The sequence below is a fragment of the Zootoca vivipara genome, chromosome 3 (assembly GCF_965207765.1).
Source record: "Zootoca vivipara chromosome 3, rZooViv2.hap1.1, whole genome shotgun sequence".
Lineage (NCBI taxonomy): Eukaryota > Metazoa > Chordata > Lepidosauria > Squamata > Lacertidae > Zootoca > Zootoca vivipara.
In genome coordinates this window covers 74,966,833-74,987,408 of record NC_142586.1, presented here as the reverse complement: position 1 = coordinate 74,987,408, position 20,576 = coordinate 74,966,833, and the positions used below count along the sequence as shown (strand labels likewise).

Genomic DNA, 20,576 nt, shown 5'->3' with positions numbered 1-20,576 from the left:
TCAAATCATCAAACCATTACAATTACAAAATTGTAATTTGGGATCAAACTGTAGCTTGCAATTCATATTTGGAAGCCTCACTCATCAGTTCAGATAATAGCCAAGTTGTCTTTAGATCAATAAAATCTCCTTATGAGCGAGAAGGGAAGATAAGAGGAAAGGGGAGGATTGTGATGGAGCCTAGGTTTCAATAATCTCTGGTGCATATTTCTAATGAGCTTTCACAACTATGAATTTATCACTAATGAGATCTAAAGCAGGAAATAATGATGGTTTGTTTAAAACAAGGTTAACCTCAAATCATGGTTTATGAAACTGGGTTTTTTTAAAAAAAAAAACAAACCAGTTTATTGAAATAACTTCAGTTTAGGGTTTAGATATCTACTGTTAATCAAAAACTAAAGTAAAAGCTTCTACTCTTCTCCTTATGCCAAAGTAGTGAGGTGTCAAGTGAGGGACCCAGGTGGCGCTGTGGGTTAAACCACAGAGTGTAGGGCTTGCGGATCAGAAGGTTGGCGGTTCGAAACCCTGCAACGGGGTGAGCTCCTGTTGCTCGGTCCCAGCTCCTGCCCACCTAGCAGTTCGAAAGCACATCAAAAGTGCAAGTAGATAAATAGGGACCGCTCCGGCAGGAAGGTAAACGGCATTTCCGTGCGCTGCTCTGGTTCGCGAGAAGCAGCTTTGTCATGCTGGCCACATGACCCGGAAGCTGTCTGCGGACAAACGCCAGCTCCCTCGGCCTATAGAGCGAGATGAGCGCCGCAACCCAGAGTCGGACACGACTGGACCTGATGGTCAGGGGCCCCTTTACCTTTACCTTTTTTAAAGTAAAAGCTTCTACTCTTCTCCTTATGCCAAAGTAGTGAGGTGTCAAGTGAGCCCAAGGCCTGCTGCAGTTCATTCTCATCACAATAAACCATGTTTTATCATGACATTTGAACTACCAATGTATCAACCATATTACCAGGAAGTCACCTTGATTTCCATTGAAAACTCTGAGCTTTCCTCTCAACTGCATATTGTCCACTGAAGACAATATGCCTTTAGAAGTTTAGGCACTCACCAAGGAACTAAGCAAATATAAAAAAAGCAGCAGGCATTAACATGTAAGAAGGTCATAAAATGAAAGGCATCTATATAAGCAGTGGTGTCTGGATAATTTATGGAATTTATGTTGGAAGCCTTTTTTTGTACCTGTTCTATCTCTTGTAGTCTTGGTGTTGTAAATAGAATGTGTGTTGTGATGGTTCAGATGAGTTTCTAAGAATGCCACAGGAAAGGCACCAGCAAAAGCAGCTAGGCATTCACCTAAAGCTGAGCGCTGCCTGCAGAATCAAAAATTCAAGACAGAGAAGCAGCAGAAATAAATAAACCACCCATTGAAAGCTCCGGAGAATATAATTATCTTCACCTGGAACCAGAAAGCCAGTAAAGTAGACACCAACCAATGTTCTCAACAGGGATACAACCAGGGAAAGAGCCCTATATGCAATTTCCATCCACTTTATTTCTGAAGGCAACAGACCTCAGAGCAGGGAGTTTGATGCACAACTTAAAAGGCAAGGCAGGTTCACTTGATACGGCATGTTAAATAACATTTATTGGGTTACACAAAAAGGGGGTTAATAAACTGAAGAAAGTAGCCATTTGTTGGGTCTGTAATCCCATTACCTATGTCAGCTGAGGATGACTCTCATCATCAGCTGAAACCTCAGAAGGTAGCAAGTAGCTATTACCAACGAACTAAACCTGGTTCACCAGCTGTAACTATTCCTAGGAAATTGTGCACTTGCTATTATGACACATTTCATAGTAACCTCTAGGCTAGGCTAGGCTACTGAAATGTGGTATGCATGGGGCAGCATTTGAAAACTGTTTGGAAAATTAATTCCAAAAGTACCATTGGTACCCATTTGAAGCTTTGCATAAGCTGGATGAATTGTTAAAAGAAAGAGACAGGTCTTTTCAATAGCAGCACCCTAATTGTGGAACCCAGGAGCAGTGCATTGGTGCCCTCCTAAGACCTGTGCTGCGGCTGCCGCTTAGCTGGATGGGCTAGAGCAGGGCCAGGTAGCAGCAGCAAGGTCAGAGCCATCCAGATGCTCTGGCAAGACCACTGCTGCCAATCTGGTGCTGCCACCAGTTTCCTCCCCAACCTCATCCCCCGCCCCATCCAGGCAGACGGTGATGCCATCCATGCCAGACTCACCATCCCCAGATGCACTCTTCCTGTAGAACCCCTTCCTAAAGAGATCTAGCAAGACAGCCTGACTTTTTACCTTTAGAAGGTGAATTAAGAATTGTTTTGTTCCAGTAGGTCTTTGGAGACGAGCACTTTTTGATTACATGAACTGGTATAAGTATTTATGTCTTCAATCTACTGGCCATATTGACCCCCATTTCAGCTCTTGATTTTATATTGCTGTTTGAAATAAATATAGTTACCTCCACTAACGGCTCTATAGAGCTATGTTTCGAGTTATGAACAGAGTTCCGACTGCCATTTTGGATGCAGTTTAGATAGGATTTTTTCGACTTACGTTTTGTTTTTAAAAAAATCCCCATTGGCTTCGACTTACGATTTTTTCGACTTACGAAGGTCAGTTCGTTACGGATTAAATTCGTAAGTCGAGGTACCACTGTACACAGTTTTACTGAAGTGACTGATAAAATTTCCAGATTTGCAACAGAGGCAGGGTTCCACCCTAAAAGTTCACAAGTTCACAAATGTCACAAGACATTTTTGGTAGTGTTCTTGGTGTTTCCCTCTTACCGCTCCACATAGATACTTTTGCTTGTCCCCAGAGCATACAAGCTGACCAATATTCTGTAACATGAGACTTGAACATCTTCCACTAAAGAAAATGGAAATAAAAGAAAGCATTTTAAAGGCAATTCATTTCACCAATATGCAAAACACAGCTAAGAAGGCAATACAAATCTTTCAGGAAACCATTTTAAACAATGTTAAGTATTATGTATGGAATTATTATAATATGCAAAAACAAAAATTGATCCTATCATGAAATAAAAGTTACATCAAACATGTACCAAGAATGAGTATAAATTCTAGGACACAAAGGGTTGGAGCTGTGGAAAGCTGACTTTCCTACCTGCTCCTTCTCTCCCTCAAGCTGGCCACATGACCTGGAAGCCGGCTCCCTCGGCCAGTAAAGCAAGATGAGCGCGCAACCCGAGAGTCGTCTGCAACTGGACCTAACGGTCAGGGGTCCCTTTACCCTTTACCTTCCATGAGTTGAAGTGCCACTCATGGAAGGTGCCACCTCCTGTTTTGCAAGAATCATCGCTTCCACCACAGTCCCCTGCACAACAGCCACCCTCATTCAGGAGGCCCTCCCAACCTGAAACTGCCAGGGGGAGGTGGTGGCAGAAAAATCCGCTTCTACCAGCCTCATTTCTCCAGATCATCTGCCGCCACCTTATTCATCCTGATTCTTCATCATAAGTGGAGTGGTAGCAGTCACAGAACCCTAAATTGGCCAGCTGTTCTGGGAATCTAAATCCTGGGAGCAGGGATCCCAGGGCTGATAGGAGAAGGAGCAAATAGAGCAGTACAGCTGCTGCAGTCTTAGAGTTGCCATACGTCCAGATTTTCCTGGACATAGGAATACCAGAGTTGGCAGCAGTGTCTGTGCAGAAATTGGGAAATGTCCAGGTCAAAAACGACATATTTTATTTTTTTCCTTGATTGTGCCCCAAAAGCTCAACAACTTTGGGCAAACTACTTTGCTCAAAAACTGTTCTGTCCGGATTTTCACTGCTTGAAATGTGGCAACCCTATGCTGTCTGTGGCTTGCCTCTTGTCCCACTGAAATTCACAGTGCCATCTGTCCGTAGTCAAGCAAATGGCAGTGTGGTGACATTTCCATTTTTCTTATATGTGTAGATAATCACTAATCAGAACTGTGCCAAAGACAGAGATAGAAATTCAGAATGTTTAAGTCAATAACATTAATCCTGGGGTCTTTATGCTAAAATTATTGAGACCAACTGCAACTAAATCAAGGCACTGCCTACAGTAAATGCCTGGAATATTAGTAGCCAGGCTTTATTAATGTCAAACACAAAATAATCAAGACTTGGTGATATAGAAGTACCTCATATTTCTATTTAAATACCTACATATTAAATCTTCTCCAAATTGATGCTGTCCAATGTGTTCAAATAATGAAGATAGCACTGGCAGAAGGGCCATAGTGGTATAGTTAATTATTTGTGTCACTCCTTTTGGCTGACTCCTAGTGTGCGTAAACTGCCCTTGCTTAAGATTCTCCATTGTCTTCTCCAGGTCCTCTGCAGCATTATCCAAAAATGTCCTCAAAGCCATCTTAACAGACTCCAGTCCTGTCTTCATCACTGTCCTACATATTTATATGCACATAAAATAATATTAAATTCTGTAATGCACAAAAGGAATAAAATTCCTTAGCCCCCACAATATATAAAATAGAAGGGTGGAGACCTGTGAAAAAGCTCTTTAGCAATCAATGTAAGTGATGAGAAAAATGCACAAGAGGGCAGCAGCAGATCATGCAACTACTGCATTAATCATACCCATGGTAGATAAAATACTTTATATATCATATGGCCGTTTGAGCTTATTTTACATCGGCAATATTTACACTGCATTGTCAGAACCAAAAAGGCAGGCTTATAGCTTCTAATAATAGCATAACCCAGCTATTTTGACCAAAACTGACATTTCTGAGAATAAAATGAGGTCAAACTAGTCCTAAAATTTAGTGTCAAGACTAGAGGATGAAAAATGTTTCAGCATATTTCATCTATCTGTTGATTTATAATGACCCATCAATGTCCACAGGGCTTTATAGAATACAAGCAAAAAGGTCCCAGATCTCACCATTTAAACCAGGCTTCCTCAACTTCGGCCCTCCAGATGTTTTGAGACTACATTTCCCATCATCCCTGACCACTGGTCCTGCTAGCTAGGGATCATGGGAGTTGTAGGCCAGAAACATCTGGAGGGCCGAGTTTGAGGAAGCCGGAAACAAAGGATTAGCTGTTTTCATGGGCACAGGCATGGATACCTTTCCATGGGCACGGGCATGGATACCTTTCCCCTGACTGAAGTAATTACTAATACTTTAGATTAGCAACAGTTCTCCATTCTCCATTTTGTTTTTTGCTCTTTTAAATAATCTTATGTGTAAATCCCGGTTGTTTAGAAGACAATTAATAAATCAATGCTAACTGTCCCTTCTACCATCCCCAACCAACTTAACATTTTATATCATTTATTTGTTTTAATATTAAAATGGTGAACCACTTTGGGCACTTGGGCAGAAAGGCAGTATATAAATGCAATAAATAAATAAATAAAGATGAAATAAACTATTGAGCTTTGTGTTCCAAATCAACTTTAGTGACTTATTTACTTTCGAATTGAAACAATAATTCAATGAACTTATGCTTAGCATTTTACCTTGCATCCAAGGTCTGTCCCAAGATATGCAGACAATTGACTATTGAAGTCGCATCATTTCCTAAAAGGTGAGATAAGAGAGTAATTATAGTATTCCTTTCTTCTAACTATTCTTCTGGTGAATTAACAAGTGAGGAAATGCACATCACAGATGAAAATCGTTGGTAGAATATTAACTAAAAGATTGTTTCAACCTTTTTAGCAAATGCCAACAGCAGAAACAATTATTAAAAGCACCATAAAACTGGTTGAAGCAGACAAAACATATTTCATGAATGTGGTGAGCAACACAAAACAGAATTTATGTGATTTTATAACTGTGTATCTCTTAAAGATCGGGGCAGGCTTGTAATTCAACCTAAAGCAGAAACCCCAGTCTCCTTTCCTCACTCTTTGTATGTACCACTACTGAAACTAAAGCTCCCATATATCGAATAACTTAATTAATGAGCTTTCAACTTCTAGAAATCCTTTTTCAATTATAGTTGGGATTTGATCATGCTGATATCAAAAAGCACTCTCCTGAAGGTCCATTATATAGTAGATATTTTGTTCAAGTGAGAGTCAAAGGTAAACACCCAGAAATCAATTCAGTCACACATAAGCACTTTGAGGTGTTTTAAAAAGTGAGTTCTAAAAATTGTTTCACTTTTGTGGGATTATATCTCCTGTGAGTTGCAGGTGTTTTGATATAGAAGGGATTGAGGCTGGGGTCCAAGGAATGAGCTTTTTTTTTTCTCTCAACAGCAGCACTGGTATTATATGATCAACTAAACCATAAAGCACAGAAACATGCTATCTAAGTTATTGGAATTATTTCCTGTGTGGATTCCACATAACGGCAAAAACAGAACAAGGTTGTGATGACACCATTTATATTAACGTGCTAGCAATATTTAGCCATATTGAGCCAATATATATGTAAAACTAATTAAAATGTGTGGGTTAATAATGCTTAAAAATAAGATTGCTGTCCTCCTTGCATATATTTTAAGTTTGATGTAGAATTCTTTTCAGACTCCAGAAGAAAATCAAAAAGCCTAACTGTATAAATGGAATCCCATAACAAATTTAATGAGAGCAAATGAGCTAAAACCTATGCAAAAATCACATATGTTGAAATTAAATGATAACTGGAATTTTTATTAGGAAACCTGAAATCCATAACAAAAATTAAAGGAGAGTATAAACTGTAGCTAAAGAAGATCAAATTATTAAACATTTATTAAACCACATGTTCAGGGATAGAGCTTAGAAATACAAAAAATATATCTGTTTCCAATTACTTTCAAACAAAAAATTCTATTGGTATATATCAATTTATTAATTTAAAGCATTTATATACCGCCTTGAATACAAGGCAACTTACCAAAATTAAAAACAAGAAAATAACAATAAACAAACGGTAGATAAAAGTGAAAATAATAATCTGTTTTTTAAAAATATGTAGGGTATTGAAATGTTTCTAAATGGTATGATAGCTATATATCTAGCATCTAAAAGATGGCAAAGTTAGTGCCAGGCATAACTCCTTAGTGAAAAACTCTAATACTGAAAAAGCCCTCTCCCTTATAAATATAAGCCTCACCTCTGATGACCTTTGCACAAGGAAAGGTTGATATGGCTTACAATTTTATATACAATTATAATTACACTATTACACAAGCAGTTATTAACCAGCAAATCCCATAAAAGAGATACAACAGTACCACAAAGTTCTACTCAAGACTTACTATCTAAAAAAAGAAACAAAGTGGATTACCTTTATGGTATTATACAGTACTATAAATATAAAATATCCAGCAACTACCGTACATAGTTTGTGGGAATTGCAACAGTATATTCCCACTTAGTAGGGACCCAGGTGGCGCTGTGGGTTAAACCACAGAGTCTAGGGCTTGCTGATCAGAAGGTCGGCGGTTCAAATCCCTGCAACGGGGTGAGCTCCCGTTGCTCGGTCCCAGCTCCTTCCCCCCCATCAGTTCGAAAGCACATCAAAGTGCAAGTAGATAAATAGGGACTGCTCCAGCAGGAAGGTAAATGGCATTTCTGTGCGCTGCTCTGGTTCGCCAGAAGCAGCTTTGTCATGCTGGCCACATGACCCGGAAGCTGTCTACGGACAAACGCTGGCTCCCTCGGCCTATAGAGCGAGATGAGCGCTGCAACCCCAGAGTCGGACACGACTAGACCTGATGGTCAGGGGCCCCTTTACCTTTACTATTCCCACTTAGTAACAGGAATGTGCGTATTCAGGGTGCCAGACAGGATACTCCATTTTATCATGTCCTGTTTTCCACTGCCCCCACCCCAACTGCCATTCATCATTCTATGGCTACAAATCATAGCCATAGACTTTCACTGGGCTTGTTTTTTGTCTGTCTTACATTTGCTTTACTTATGCAAACAGTGGGGTTCCCTCCCACCCTGGGCATGCTGATACCTTCCTCTTGTTTACTGGTGGCCCCATTTTGGCGCCACATTTGTCCTCTGCGTTCAGAGGCAGTAATAATCAACAACAGGTTTCTGTTGTTTCAACATGACAAACCTTGCCTTGATCACACCAGGAACAAAAGGGAAAGGGGCAAGAGAGAAAGTTTTCACTAAACTACATCTGAACCACTGAGATATACAAAACTAAATACAACAGATACATTTTTTTTAATCTGGAGCTCAATTTCCATGTTTAAAATGTGCATGTTAAGGGAGCACCCTTTCCAATCAACTAAGCAAAATTTCAGAGCTGCCATGAACCTACATTGTTATAAGGCTTGAGGGGCACTTTTAAAGCGTATAATGCCTATTAGTTTTATCTTAAAGTATCTCCTTTCACGAATAGATTCCACTTTTAGGTGTTTATTTATAAACTTTTGTATCCTCTGTATTCCAGTAAAAGAAACTGATTGAATTAGCGAAGCAAATTGCATGAGAATTTTTTTTTAAAAAAAAAACTTTCTCTTTTTTGTTTTGTTCAAGTCCTAGAATGCTAAGTACAGCTCAGACAAAAGCTCCAAAGCCTGATATTAAGGCCAGTGAAAACTATGCAATCCCTGAGCTATCCTAAGTGGTACCCTAAGCTACCAAGGTTTAGGCGAAGGGGACCTGTGAAATCCCCGGATCTGACCAAACTCAGGCAAGCGTCTCAACTAGACCAAGCCAATGCTTGGCCAGGATCCTTCTATATAATCAATAAGTATAAAATACAAGTGGGAGCTGCAATAAAATGCTGCAGTATGTCCTCATCTATTAACAGGAGTACTCCTGTTCAGAGGACCAAAAATGATTGCCTACAGTCACGTAAGCTCAAGGCCACATTATAATGGGGTAATTGAAACAGTTGCACCAGGGTCCTTGCCTGCCCCCAGACTCTGGCCTTTCATGTAAGCTTCCAGCTCTCCTAGAAGGAAATTTATGAAGCAAAATGTGCAGGTAGCCTTCTAAGCAACTTTTGTGAGATGAGTCATCTTGGCTATTTCTGCTCCTTCAGTGTTTTTAGTCAAGGGTTAAATTAGAACTGTGACTGATGAGTGCAATGTTTCAACACCCGACAACAGGAATTCCTGGGGTCCAAACAGCTGCTGTTTTCTAAAGCACTGCTGTTTTCCCATTGCCTTTAGTGTACTTCTCTTTCCTGTTTATGTCTCAATTTTAGTTCCCTACTCCCCATTTTCCCTTCTTTTCTTCCAAGCAGTCAGGATGCATCTTCCCTGTAATGGGTTCAGATGAGATCAGGTACCCCCCAGGAGTTATTGTTAAAGCCCTGCCCCATGTCAGATGCAAAATGTGAAAACTTTGCAAAGAGGAATAAGCTCTTGCTTTGTAGGAGCTGAAATCCAGCTACTCATTAAGAATAAACATACTCAGAAGTAGATCTTAATGGGCTTACAGGATTGCAGTCTTGGCTTTCTCATCTGTGTTAAGACCCAATCTGTGAACTTGACACTTTCCCCCAGTCTGCCATTGTTTAATACAGTTGTATAGTTAAAGGAGCTTGTGTAGTTTGGCAGGAAAGGAACAGGATCATCAGCTCATTCCCAAAGCCTGTATGAGAAGCAAACTCTTTTGCTTCTGACTTTACAGATTTTGATGTTAAACAATAAATGTATAGGGTTTAAACTGTTAGTAATGCCATGCTCAGTTTGCCTCTGCAACAACTCAGCACACTGTTAGCACCAGAACAGGCAAAGAAAACCCCTTAGGGTCTGGCTGTTGGAAGGCAATTCAAGTGATCACTGCATATAAAGCATCATTGAGTTGCATACTAAGAATGTCAGAAATAACATAAAGGAGCTAGACACTGAACCATATTGCCATCTCAAACAAACTCGTTAAATAACATTATAGGTTGCGTAGGGTATAGAGCATTGCTAAATTTCAAGCACTAGCATTATATTCAGTTTATTGATATTGCACCAAAAATTGATGGGTTTCAGGTGAATTCTTCTATGTTAGCTGTCATCTTAGCTAAATGATACTTGCATGGCTTATCAGGGACAATGAGAATCTGAAAAGTGACGCTGAATACATTCACAGAACGTATCAGTAAACCATTTCAAATGTACGCTTCTTAAATGATCTAGGTTGTAATTAATCTTCCCTTGTTCCTGGACCTTCACACTCTTCCAGTTGGGGAGATGCAAAAGGAGATGCTTTCAAAGAGTAAATTATTGCACTAGGGCTCTGGAACAATAATTCATTCTGCATATGCAACACCTGTTGTATTGTGAAAATGGACCAGCCAACTCACTTTGCCAATTTACATGGGATTTTTCATTACCCTTAAACAGGGAATGCCATGCAAGTTTTCCATGTACAGTGGTGCCTCGCTAGACAAATTTAATTCGTTCCACGGGTCTTTTCTTATAATGAAAAATTTGTCTAGTGAATCCCATAGGAATGCATTGAATTTTTATTTATTTATTTATTTTGCCCATAGGAACGCATTAATTGAATTTCAATGCATTCCTATGGGAAACCGCGATTCGCTAGACAAATTTTTCATAAAACGAATTCGTCTAGCGAGGCAACCTTCGCTCGAAAAATCCTTTCGTTAAGCGGAAATTTCGTTAAGCAGGGCATTCATTAAGCGAGGCACCACTGTACTGGAAGGAGACCAGCGGGATAACTTGTTTTTCCAGCACACAGCATATTTCCCTAATGAGCTGCACAAATGCAATGTCTCTACTGGATGTGGGGAATAAAGTTACTAGATTGCCATGGTCCATATATTCATGGATGTGGTACTTCCCACTGTCAGTAACATGGAAAATAAGGCACTGAATAAATTCATACTAAGGGTCAATAAATTGATGCCTTATTGCTTCACCAGGATAATTGTTTTTAATTGTTTATCTTTTAAGTCAAACAATCAATACAGAACTTTTTGGTTACCACATAAATATTATTGGCTACCCTAAATGATTTTTAGTGGGCCACAAAGTTCATGCTCTTGGTCAGGAGTAGCCAGTGTGGTGCTCTTTAGATGTTGTTGGACTATACCGCCCATCATCCCTGACCTCGGCCGTGCTTTCCGGAGCTGATGGGAATTGTAGTTCAAAAACTGGAGAGCACCATGTTGTCTATCCCTGCTCGTGGACATGCAGTCATGCAGCATACATCAAAGCAGCACATACATAGTTGCAAGTAATGACAAAGAAAATCAAGGGATGCTCACACAAGAATTTGTCAAGGGTCTCCTTACCAAACAGTGAAATCCTATGCCTGACAAGAACTCCAAGTTTGCAGAATAGGCTGAAGACAAGGGGTAAATAAAAGAGAAGGGAGAGGGGAAGGAAGGAAGGAAGGAAGGAAGGAAGGAAGGAAGGAAGGGGAAAAAACAGCTGATATATGAGCAGGAAAAAGCAGCATGATGTTTTGCAGAAAGAATTCAGTCTCTGAGCAGAATGTAGGACTGAGAGTACTATAAAAGTTTCCAAGAGCAGCTCTTGACAAACATGGTTAAGTAAGCACATACCGTAATTAAACAGAAAATAACTGACAATGACTGTTTATACAAGTGCCCTTAATGAAATCTCACCATCTCCACCACCAACAAAAAGTCACTGAAATTTTAGGAAGCAGAATGCAGTCAGTAGGCCAGTTTAATATCATCGTTCCAATTTTAGAAGCGATAAAAGATTCTGATTGTGGCAGATGTAAATGTTTGGTGTTAAAATATATTAAATTTATAAACGAATAATCATTTTAAAGCTTCCCTTTATTTTTAATGGACAATTTTCTTGTTTAGCACACAACCAACATCAGTTGCTGTCCAACACAAAGTTATTAAGATGGGTTGAACCTATTAATTTAAATGGACTTAAGAACATCTCACTCAGTTGGATAATCACTAATAAAAAAATCCAAAGTAGTTATGAACAATGAATTTACTTAATGGCTTCAATCCAAAGGTTCTGTTTCACTGATGGAAAGTTCTTCCATCCACCTAACACAAGCTCTACTCACAGAAGGGCTCTTTCTGTGAAAGGAAGCCTCTTCAATGAGCAGAACCATAAAACAATCCCCCCTCTCCTCCCCTGCACATGGTTCTGGCCTAACATCCCCCCAGTCTTTTTTTAAGGGTGACATGGAGGAGGAGAGGGTGGAAAGCCTTTGTGTAGGGCTTTCACCTGTGGGTTCGTGAGGTGAATCCCACTCAATGTGTTTTGAGTCACTGTGGTGCTCATGAAAGCTCTCATGGCTTAGGGAGACAGAGAATACAAAAGGTATAAGGAAATGGACAAATCTTGACATAAATGATGTTACTTTTCATGACCAAATTCAGTTGTTGTTTTTATAACAATGAGGGCTATTACGGACATTAATTAATGTAACATACTCAGAACATACACAAAATAAATCAGATTTAAAAAATTGCCAGTTTTTCCAGATCCCCTCCACCGATAATTATTAATTTCTAAAAATAGTACCAGTAGTCACTACCAATGGTCTGCCCTGCCACACATTCCTTAGGCCCATATAATAAAATACCCCAAGCCTATTCATTTCAGCCATGCTGCCTGCAGAGCCCCCTGCCCCGTCTTAGCAACATCTTCCAGAATTAATATCCTCCCTCTTCAGATGCCACTCAAAAGAAAAGTATACTTCCTGGCCTCTGACACATAACGCCACTTACTACTGGTCACCGCTTAAAGTGCCTGCATTCTAAGCTGTGATACAAAATGAAAATACTGTATAACCTACTGTACAGGCAATGTTAACATCAATCAAAAGACTTTCTAAAGAATGTAAGTCTTTGTTAACTACTTCTTCAACAATCCAGCACAACTTTTGCAATATACATAGAAAGCTGCCTTATACAGAGTCAGACCATTGATCCAGCTTGCTTACTATGGGTCTACATTTCACTGCCTCTCCAGGGTTTCAGATGAGGTCACTCTCGGCTTTATCTGGAGATGCTGGAGCTACAGCCATTCTCAGCAACGCATGTCCTGTTGCTCATTCAGCATGGCACAACGAATGGGGCTTAGAGATTTCATGAAGTGTTTTAAACTATGTTATAAAACACATTTCAAGAACCTCACAACTAACACCGAGAAAGAATCAATATGGGTAACTCGCAAGTTTAACTTGTGTGCATTCAGCTTTACGTGCATAGCAACAAACAAACAAACAAACAAATAATAGAAAGGGAGCAGGCATCTGGGGGGGGGGAATACTTTGGAAATGCCACCTTCCATTGAACCCAATTTTGGCATTACATGCTATCCTTGGAACGTAAGTTGAGTTGAGAGTCACCTGTACAGAGGTTGCCTTTGCATTTCTAAGGCAATACAGGTGAAACTCGGAAAACTAGAATATCGTCAAAAAGTGCATTTATTTCAGTAATGCAACTTATTATTTTTTATTTTTCTTTTAATTTTTACAAATGCTTTCTTTTGGAAATTCCACAGTAATAAAACAAATAGTTACAATAATACAAAAATAAACAAAAAATAAACATCGCTATTACATTTCATTAATTACATTCCATTTATAATTTACCCGCCTAACGACAAATAATTACAATTACAACAAATAAAGGCTTGGTATATCTTGCTTTGCATGTCATGCATCTATCTCATATATTGGTTTCACCTTTTAAGTTGCATTACTGAAATAAATGCACTTTTCGACGATATTCCAATTTTCCGAGTTTCACCTGTACATGTTATTTGGGATAATCAGAGGCTTATGAATTCCTTAAAAAAAGAGAGAGAGAGACTTCTCCTTACTGTCTCTCACTGCGATTCACTGTAGCAACTCACCCCCTATCAAAAATCTGCTCTGGAGGGTTCCCCAACCTTCAGAGCAAACTTGGGTGTGGGATGGAGTGAGGGTGACTGCAACAAGTAGGAAAGGAGGAGCACTTCCTGTTGTATGAGTGGTTGGCAGTCACTGGCAGGCATTTCAACAGGATAGGCTAAACAATTGTAGCATTCCCCACCCCACCCCCCAACACAGTATGCAGGCAACTGCTATATAACCAAGTAAGTAAAAAAATTGAAAATGGTTGATTATATTGGTGAGATCAACTGTTCTGTATATGTGAAATATGAAAGTTAATACTAGAATACGGAAGATACCTCAATATTTTAAAGGGGATTTATATTCCAGATATTAAAAAAACAAAAAACCATTAAGAGACATATTGGGGGGGAAAGATTAAAAGGGGAAAGTTTGTTTTGCAGTTCAATTTATGCATCCCCTAATAAAAAAATCCGCCAATTAAACATCCTAATGACTGTTTTCGCTCTTTTACCAAAAGAAGGAAAAAATCACCAGCCCACCCCCCACCCCAACATGAACCATAGCATTGAGTAGCTACAATGTAAAGGAAGGAAGAGCTTAGGAAATAGCAGTGGAGATGACACAAGGACAAGGAAATTATTAAGCTTGAGTGGCTGGGGAAACCCAGCCAGATGAGTGAAGTATAAATAATAAATTATTATTATTATTATTATTATTATTATTGAGCTGACCACTCTGTGAAATAGACGTCTCCAAGTAAATTTCCTTCTTCATGTAAATTTCCCTCTTCTTAGCTCGGTATGTATGCCCATAAATCTGCCTGTGTTTTGTAGTTAGCTAAACGGGTAATATAATTTTTTATGTTTTTACCTTGTCACCATTTCTTTCTCCTTATTTGAGGCATGCCCCCCACTGCTAAGAGGCCTACTTGCAGCAGATAGGAAATACAGGCGATGGTTCTTAAAATACTGGTCGATTAAAGGAAGTACAACCTGGAATAAATACATGAGAAAAAATGGGGGGGGGGGAGGGAACAACACTGATTATATCAAGGCCCCGGCTACCACAATTCTTATTCGTCCCTTCATGACGGTTCTCTCTAGATCTGACAGTGAGCCACCCCCGTTAACTCTGACATCATCACCAAGTGCCGGTGTGAACAGACTCAGCAAAACTAGTCTACTTGAAGGACTGCCATGTTGCTTGCCCAGTCCCATGGGCTCAGGACACCAAAGGTGCCCCCCCCAACTCTTCAAAAGGAAAGCCTACGGGGCGTGTCAAATCTTGGGACAATATCTTCGCTTGAGCTTAGCCATACATTTTACTTATACTGTATATAAGTAAATTCATGTATATACATGAATACCCAGCACAACAGTATGAGCCTCTGTCCTATGTTCTTCACTGTGCCTAACATGTAAGAAGCATTAAATCTCCACTAGCTTTATATGTAACACATTTGATAGCAATAAAAAAGGCAAAAGTGAATATACTTTACTTTAGCAAAGAACTTGATTTCTTGTTCATAAGGAAATTGTTCTCCTTTGCCTCTGCCACCACCATCTGTATAAGAAAAGATAATTTTTTAAAAATATAGTTTTTTCTATTATTCTTAAACCGTATTTCTCATATATTGAATTGCACACATTAATATACATTATGTTTGTAGCAATTTTATCCCTACCAGGTTTCTCCCCTTTTATCAGCAAAAGTGTGACAACTGGCTTAATCTCAGTGGTAGTGACCTATAATTGTTTGTAAAAACCATAGCTCAGGCCTCACTAGTTCCTCCATTACTATTTCAAGATCGAATCAGCCTGCACACTGAACTTAACACCATGGCTCTTCCCCCCCCCTTTCCCTTTTAATAACTAGGACAAGGAAATGACAGTCATAGCTGCCAAGTTTTCCCTTTTCTCGCAAGGAAGCCTATTCAGCATAAGGGAAAATCCCTTTAAAAAAGGGATAACTTGGCAGCTATGATGACAGTGCCTGTCAGAAACAACCAGACTCTCATAATACTATTCTCAACCCCTACCCAAATCATGAGTGTAGGTGAAAATTTATTATTGCATATTAAAATTTAATATTGCATATTTAAAAAAGGAATAAGGAAGGAGGGCTATTCACCAAATAGATACCTTGAACACTGGAGTGTATTATAAATTATTGGAACATAAATTTTCAAGACAATGCTCACTTGCATACTTGTATGAAATTTATTTAAACTATATTTGTTTTAAAATTAAGACATATACCAAATGATTTCTTCTCTTCTTTATGATGTATTTATGTAAGACTCACATTCTTTATGTATGAACGTGTGGTGTATGATGTGAAGTTGTTCATTCATTTTTTTTCTACTGAACAGTAATACTAATGTTAAAAACCTAATGACTTCCCACATAATGGTCTTGTTCACATGACATGCTAAGCCAAACCTCCTCTCCAGGAGAGGCGCTCACAGACACTTTGCTTCTCCCCAACCCTTTCTGAAGCCATGCCAAGCTAATTCAAGGTTTGGCTTAATGTGTTGCCTCATGGCTAAGTTAGTTCCTCACTAACCACGAGCTCTAACCAATGTTAAAATACAAAATGCTTATTTACTGCGGCTTACCAAACTCCAGAATATACTGATGGGCTTCATCCACATATCTTATCAGCTGTTGAAGAAAACTGTAAGCAAATCGTTTCTCGATAGAAGGTGTATCTAATTCTAGATCCTTTAGACCTCTAGAACGACAAGAGTTCAAACTTAGAACCCAAAAAGTAGATTTTTGTACAAAAACTTGCAAATTATCACAAAGCTAGCTGTGGCCTTGTATATTCACCTACCTGCATATACTTTTAAAGTAATTTAGATTCAACTCATATTAATACAGCAAAAATGTTTCTCTGTGTTAATTTTACATCCATTTTTGTTTCTCTTTCCAGTTTGGCATCATTTTGCATTGATTCAGATTCAGATGCAGACCCAAACCACTGCATTGGCAAGTCTTAATATGAGCCTCTGGTTGTCCTCTCCCTAATTATTCTTCAATATTATTATTCCCTTCTGGTTGGTGGCACACTATAGCCTTCAGGTTACATCCAAATTAACTACAGTACCTGTATCCCCTCAGCTGGACAGATCAACTGTCACTAGAGAAAATAGCACCACTGTAAAGGAATTTCCCTAATATTCCTCCTGTACCATCCTTCGTATTTTAAGGATTTGATGAAAAAGAGTTATTGGATGGCCTTTACAGCTTTCAGCTGTTTTAGGTTGACAAATATGTCATATTTTATAGTATTACCGGTACTTCTTCAAGAGCATTCCAGTTTTACAAACAAAAATGCACATATACTGGTGGTAGTCAACTAAATTTTGCTCAGAGTAGACCTATTAAAATTAATGAAGCTAACTTAGTCATCTTTATTAATTTAAATGGGCCTGTTCTGAGTAAAACACTTAGGCCCTGGTTGAATGGACCGGATGCCAGCATGAAGGCTTCTGTTAGCGCAACAAGGTTCCCCACCCCCACCCGGCTCCCCCAAATTCACATTGGAATTTCAGGAGAACCCCCAAAAGAGTGCAAGGGTGGGAGAAGAGGAAGGACTATTCCACCTGGAAGCAGAAATGCTTGCACTGACAAAAAAACTCTCAGAAGAGCACAATGTTGAATTCTTCCCAATGGTTTTGTGGCTGCCGTCCAGTCTTCAGGAAAGGTTCAGAAACAGGAAAGAAAAAAGAAAGAACTTCGCAGATATTTCAGATTTACTACTTGATTTACATTTGAAACAAAAACAAAACTTCCTGCCTTTTGTGTGCATATGTGTGTGCATATGTATTATTATTTAAATAAATAAATAATACACACACCATATGGTGAAGGTATTGTTTACCTTTTACCTAAAACCTATTGCAACACAGATTAGAATTTACCTCGAGACCACATATCCATTGATCTGTAGGAACTTCAGGATATCTTGTGCTTTCTCTCTATCCTTGGCCTTTTCTTTGGCTGTCAGTGTATCGTATGGAACAAGTAAGGGATGGTTTCCTCCTCCCACTGTCATAAGTTAGAAAAATGACACCATAGTTAAGGCTGAGGGGTGGCCAACTTAGGATATATTGTGAATAACTTCAGAGAGGGATATATTGCTGTTTTATTCCAAAATGCCCATAATAAACTTTCATAATTCATTAAGCACATTGCAGTTTAGTCATAGGACAAGTTTGAGGAAGAATTATTGGTTTAGAGCAGTTGCCTCACAGAAAGCAAGGCACTGGACCATGCTTGCCAAGGTCCCATGTTGGTGAAAGAGAGACGACAACAACAGAATGAGAGTGGGAAAGTATTCAGAAGATCAGTTTCAGGTGGGATGGGAAATAGCAAGACACTCATAAGGCTGGAGGAGCTCTCCCAGAGGGAGCTGCTGCCATATAGATAGCTAATATGGGTAACCACTTCACACCTGCCTCTCCTCACAAAGAGACTAGTTTATCATATAGAGGCCAAGCCTGGCTTCAGTGTCGCAAGAAAGACATCACAGCGGTCTAACTATGCCCATCTCCCCAAGCATCTTGAAGGGAGGGAGTACAACTAACCACTTTCACGCTGGTCTTAGCTGACTCACATACTTCATCTTCCTTCAACAAAGTTGTGGTCTGTTTAATCCAAACCATTCATGTCTGCATCTTCTTCCTCCCAAGACCTGAGGGAGGAGGGGCGCTGAGCAGCTCCATCTCCCAGTGCATAACACAATAAACTTAAATCTATGCACTACTCGTGAGGCAAGTCCACTACTCATTCATTAACTCATCATTTGTAGGGTTAATATATGTTTAAAATACGGATATATATATATATTTTTAAATGAATTTATCCCCACCAAGCATTCCTGAAAAGAGAGGGAGTCAGAGAAGCACTTCTGCTTCTCCAAAGTGCTTCTGTCTGTGCACTGGGGGTTAAAGCCATTATTTGATGCTCCCACCCTGCTGCATGGAAGGCTGTTCTACATCACTCTTTGCACAGAGATATTAAGCATCACTGGTCCCATCACCTCCTGGCAAAGAGAAGAGGAAGAAATGGAGGCAGTGAGAGATTTTACTTTCTTGGGCTCCATGATCACTGCAGATGGTGACAGCAGTCATGAAATTAAAAGATGCCTGCTTCTTGGGAGAAAAGCCATGACAAACCTAGACAGCATCTTAAAAAGCAGAGACATCACCTTGCTGACAAAGGTCTGTATAGTTAAAGCTATGGTTTTCCCAGTAGTGAAGTATAGAAGTGAGAGCAGGACCATAAAGAAGGCTGATGCTTTTGAATTATGGTGCTGGAGGAGACTCTTGAGAGTCCCATGGACTGCAAGAAGATCAAACCTATCCATTATGAAGGAATCTTCCCTGAGTGCTCACTGGAAGGACAGATCCTTCAAAAACAAGATTAAAAGGGACAAAGATGGAGGGCACTAGGAGAAGGGGACGACAGAGGACGAGATGGTTGGGAAAAGGATGAGGTATAGTATGTGCGAAGCATTGGTGTCCTGACACTGTACTCCCACACCGTGATGAATTCCCCCAGGGGCGTAGCCAGGATCAAAACTAGGGGGGGGGGCAAGCCATGGTCGTTCAGGGGTGGGGCCAAGGCATGGGAGGGGAGGGGCCACGAAGTGGGAATGTGGGCGGGGCTACAGGGCCAACGGGCCCGATGACATTGTGGCGGCGGCGGCGGCCACCTTGTGCTTCTGGGGCTGGCAGCGTTGGCGGCTACCCTGCTTGGCTGGAGAGGACGGGAGGGTCGGGCAGGCGAGAGGGGGTGGCAGGGCGGGCGAGGGCGAGGCAAGGCATGGCCGCAGCCACAACGGCTCCGAGGCGTTGCTGCATATCAGCATAATAGTTCAAGCCCCACCTTAGGAAAAAATTCCTGCATTGCAGGGGGTTGGACTAGATGACCCTTGTGGTCCCTTCCAACTACAATTCTATGATTCTATTGATATATTACCATAGCATATGCATCATTCTGCTTTCTTGAATTGTCCTACTCCTAGACATAGCAGCCAACTCCTAGAGGCCTAGGTGCCTCTCCCCCCCCCCCCAATTACTGGTAAATACCGTATTTGAAAGAGTCATCCCCCCATGTTGATGGGCTTTCTATGTGGGGCTTATCTGCCCCCCCCCGGATTTTATTAAGGATGGAAGAGGGAGGGAAGGAAGGAAGAAATAGAGAGAGGGATAACTCATATTTGTGGGTGCCTCTGGGTGACGCTGTGATGCTGGAACTCTGCATGTACAGGAGCCTTGTAAGCAGCTTTCTCTCTGCTTGATTTACAGCAGGCACGTCCAACAGGTAGATTGTGATCTACCAGTAGATCACTGGATGTCTGTGGTAGATCACTGGTAGGTCACTGGAACCCCTAAAAAAAAGCTCACCCAAAATTTTCCTCCTCCCTAAAAAAAGTTGAACTATGACCTGAAGCCCTAAACAAAAATGGGCCTCCCTCCCTCCTAAAAGAAGCTCAACAAGTTTGACCTAAACCCCAAAAAACAGGGCTTCCCTTCCTTAAAAAAACTCAACAGCTTTGACCTGAACCCCCCCAAAGGGGGTAGATCACCCCCAGTTTTAAACTCTGTGAGTAGATCAGAGTCTCTTGGGAGGTGGCCACCCCTGATTTACAGTAGATGCAGGAGGAGGGGCAGACTGGAACACCACTGCTTTTTATAAACATCACTGTGTCTGTCAAAGCTACAGCCCCCCCTTTCTTGTTCACTTCCTTTTAGCCTTGCAGAGCCACCTTAGTCAAATTGAATCCTCTGAGTCTGCACCCTCATTAAATCGCCAATAGAACTCTTAATGCTCCTGAATGCTCATTAACAACTCCC

At 40.3% G+C, this 20,576-nt stretch overlaps 1 protein-coding gene across 5 annotated transcripts in view; it reads right to left on the bottom strand.

The window, feature by feature from the left end:
• Positions 1-20,576, bottom strand: part of RYR2 (ryanodine receptor 2) — a 251,063-nt gene that overhangs the window by 66,145 nt on the left and 164,342 nt on the right. For all 5 annotated transcript variants that reach the window (XM_060272866.2, XM_060272867.2, XM_060272868.2 and 2 more), the window contains 9 exons: positions 17,637-17,763; positions 16,329-16,444; positions 15,210-15,274; positions 14,582-14,703; positions 11,163-11,212; positions 5,465-5,525; positions 4,144-4,382; positions 2,774-2,855; positions 1,195-1,325 (listed from right to left, as the gene is read on the bottom strand). In XM_060272866.2, coding sequence (XP_060128849.2) covers positions 1,195-1,325; positions 2,774-2,855; positions 4,144-4,382; positions 5,465-5,525; positions 11,163-11,212; positions 14,582-14,703; positions 15,210-15,274; positions 16,329-16,444; positions 17,637-17,763 — 993 coding nt within the window. The remainder of the gene's footprint in view (positions 1-1,194; positions 1,326-2,773; positions 2,856-4,143; positions 4,383-5,464; positions 5,526-11,162; positions 11,213-14,581; positions 14,704-15,209; positions 15,275-16,328; positions 16,445-17,636; positions 17,764-20,576) is intronic.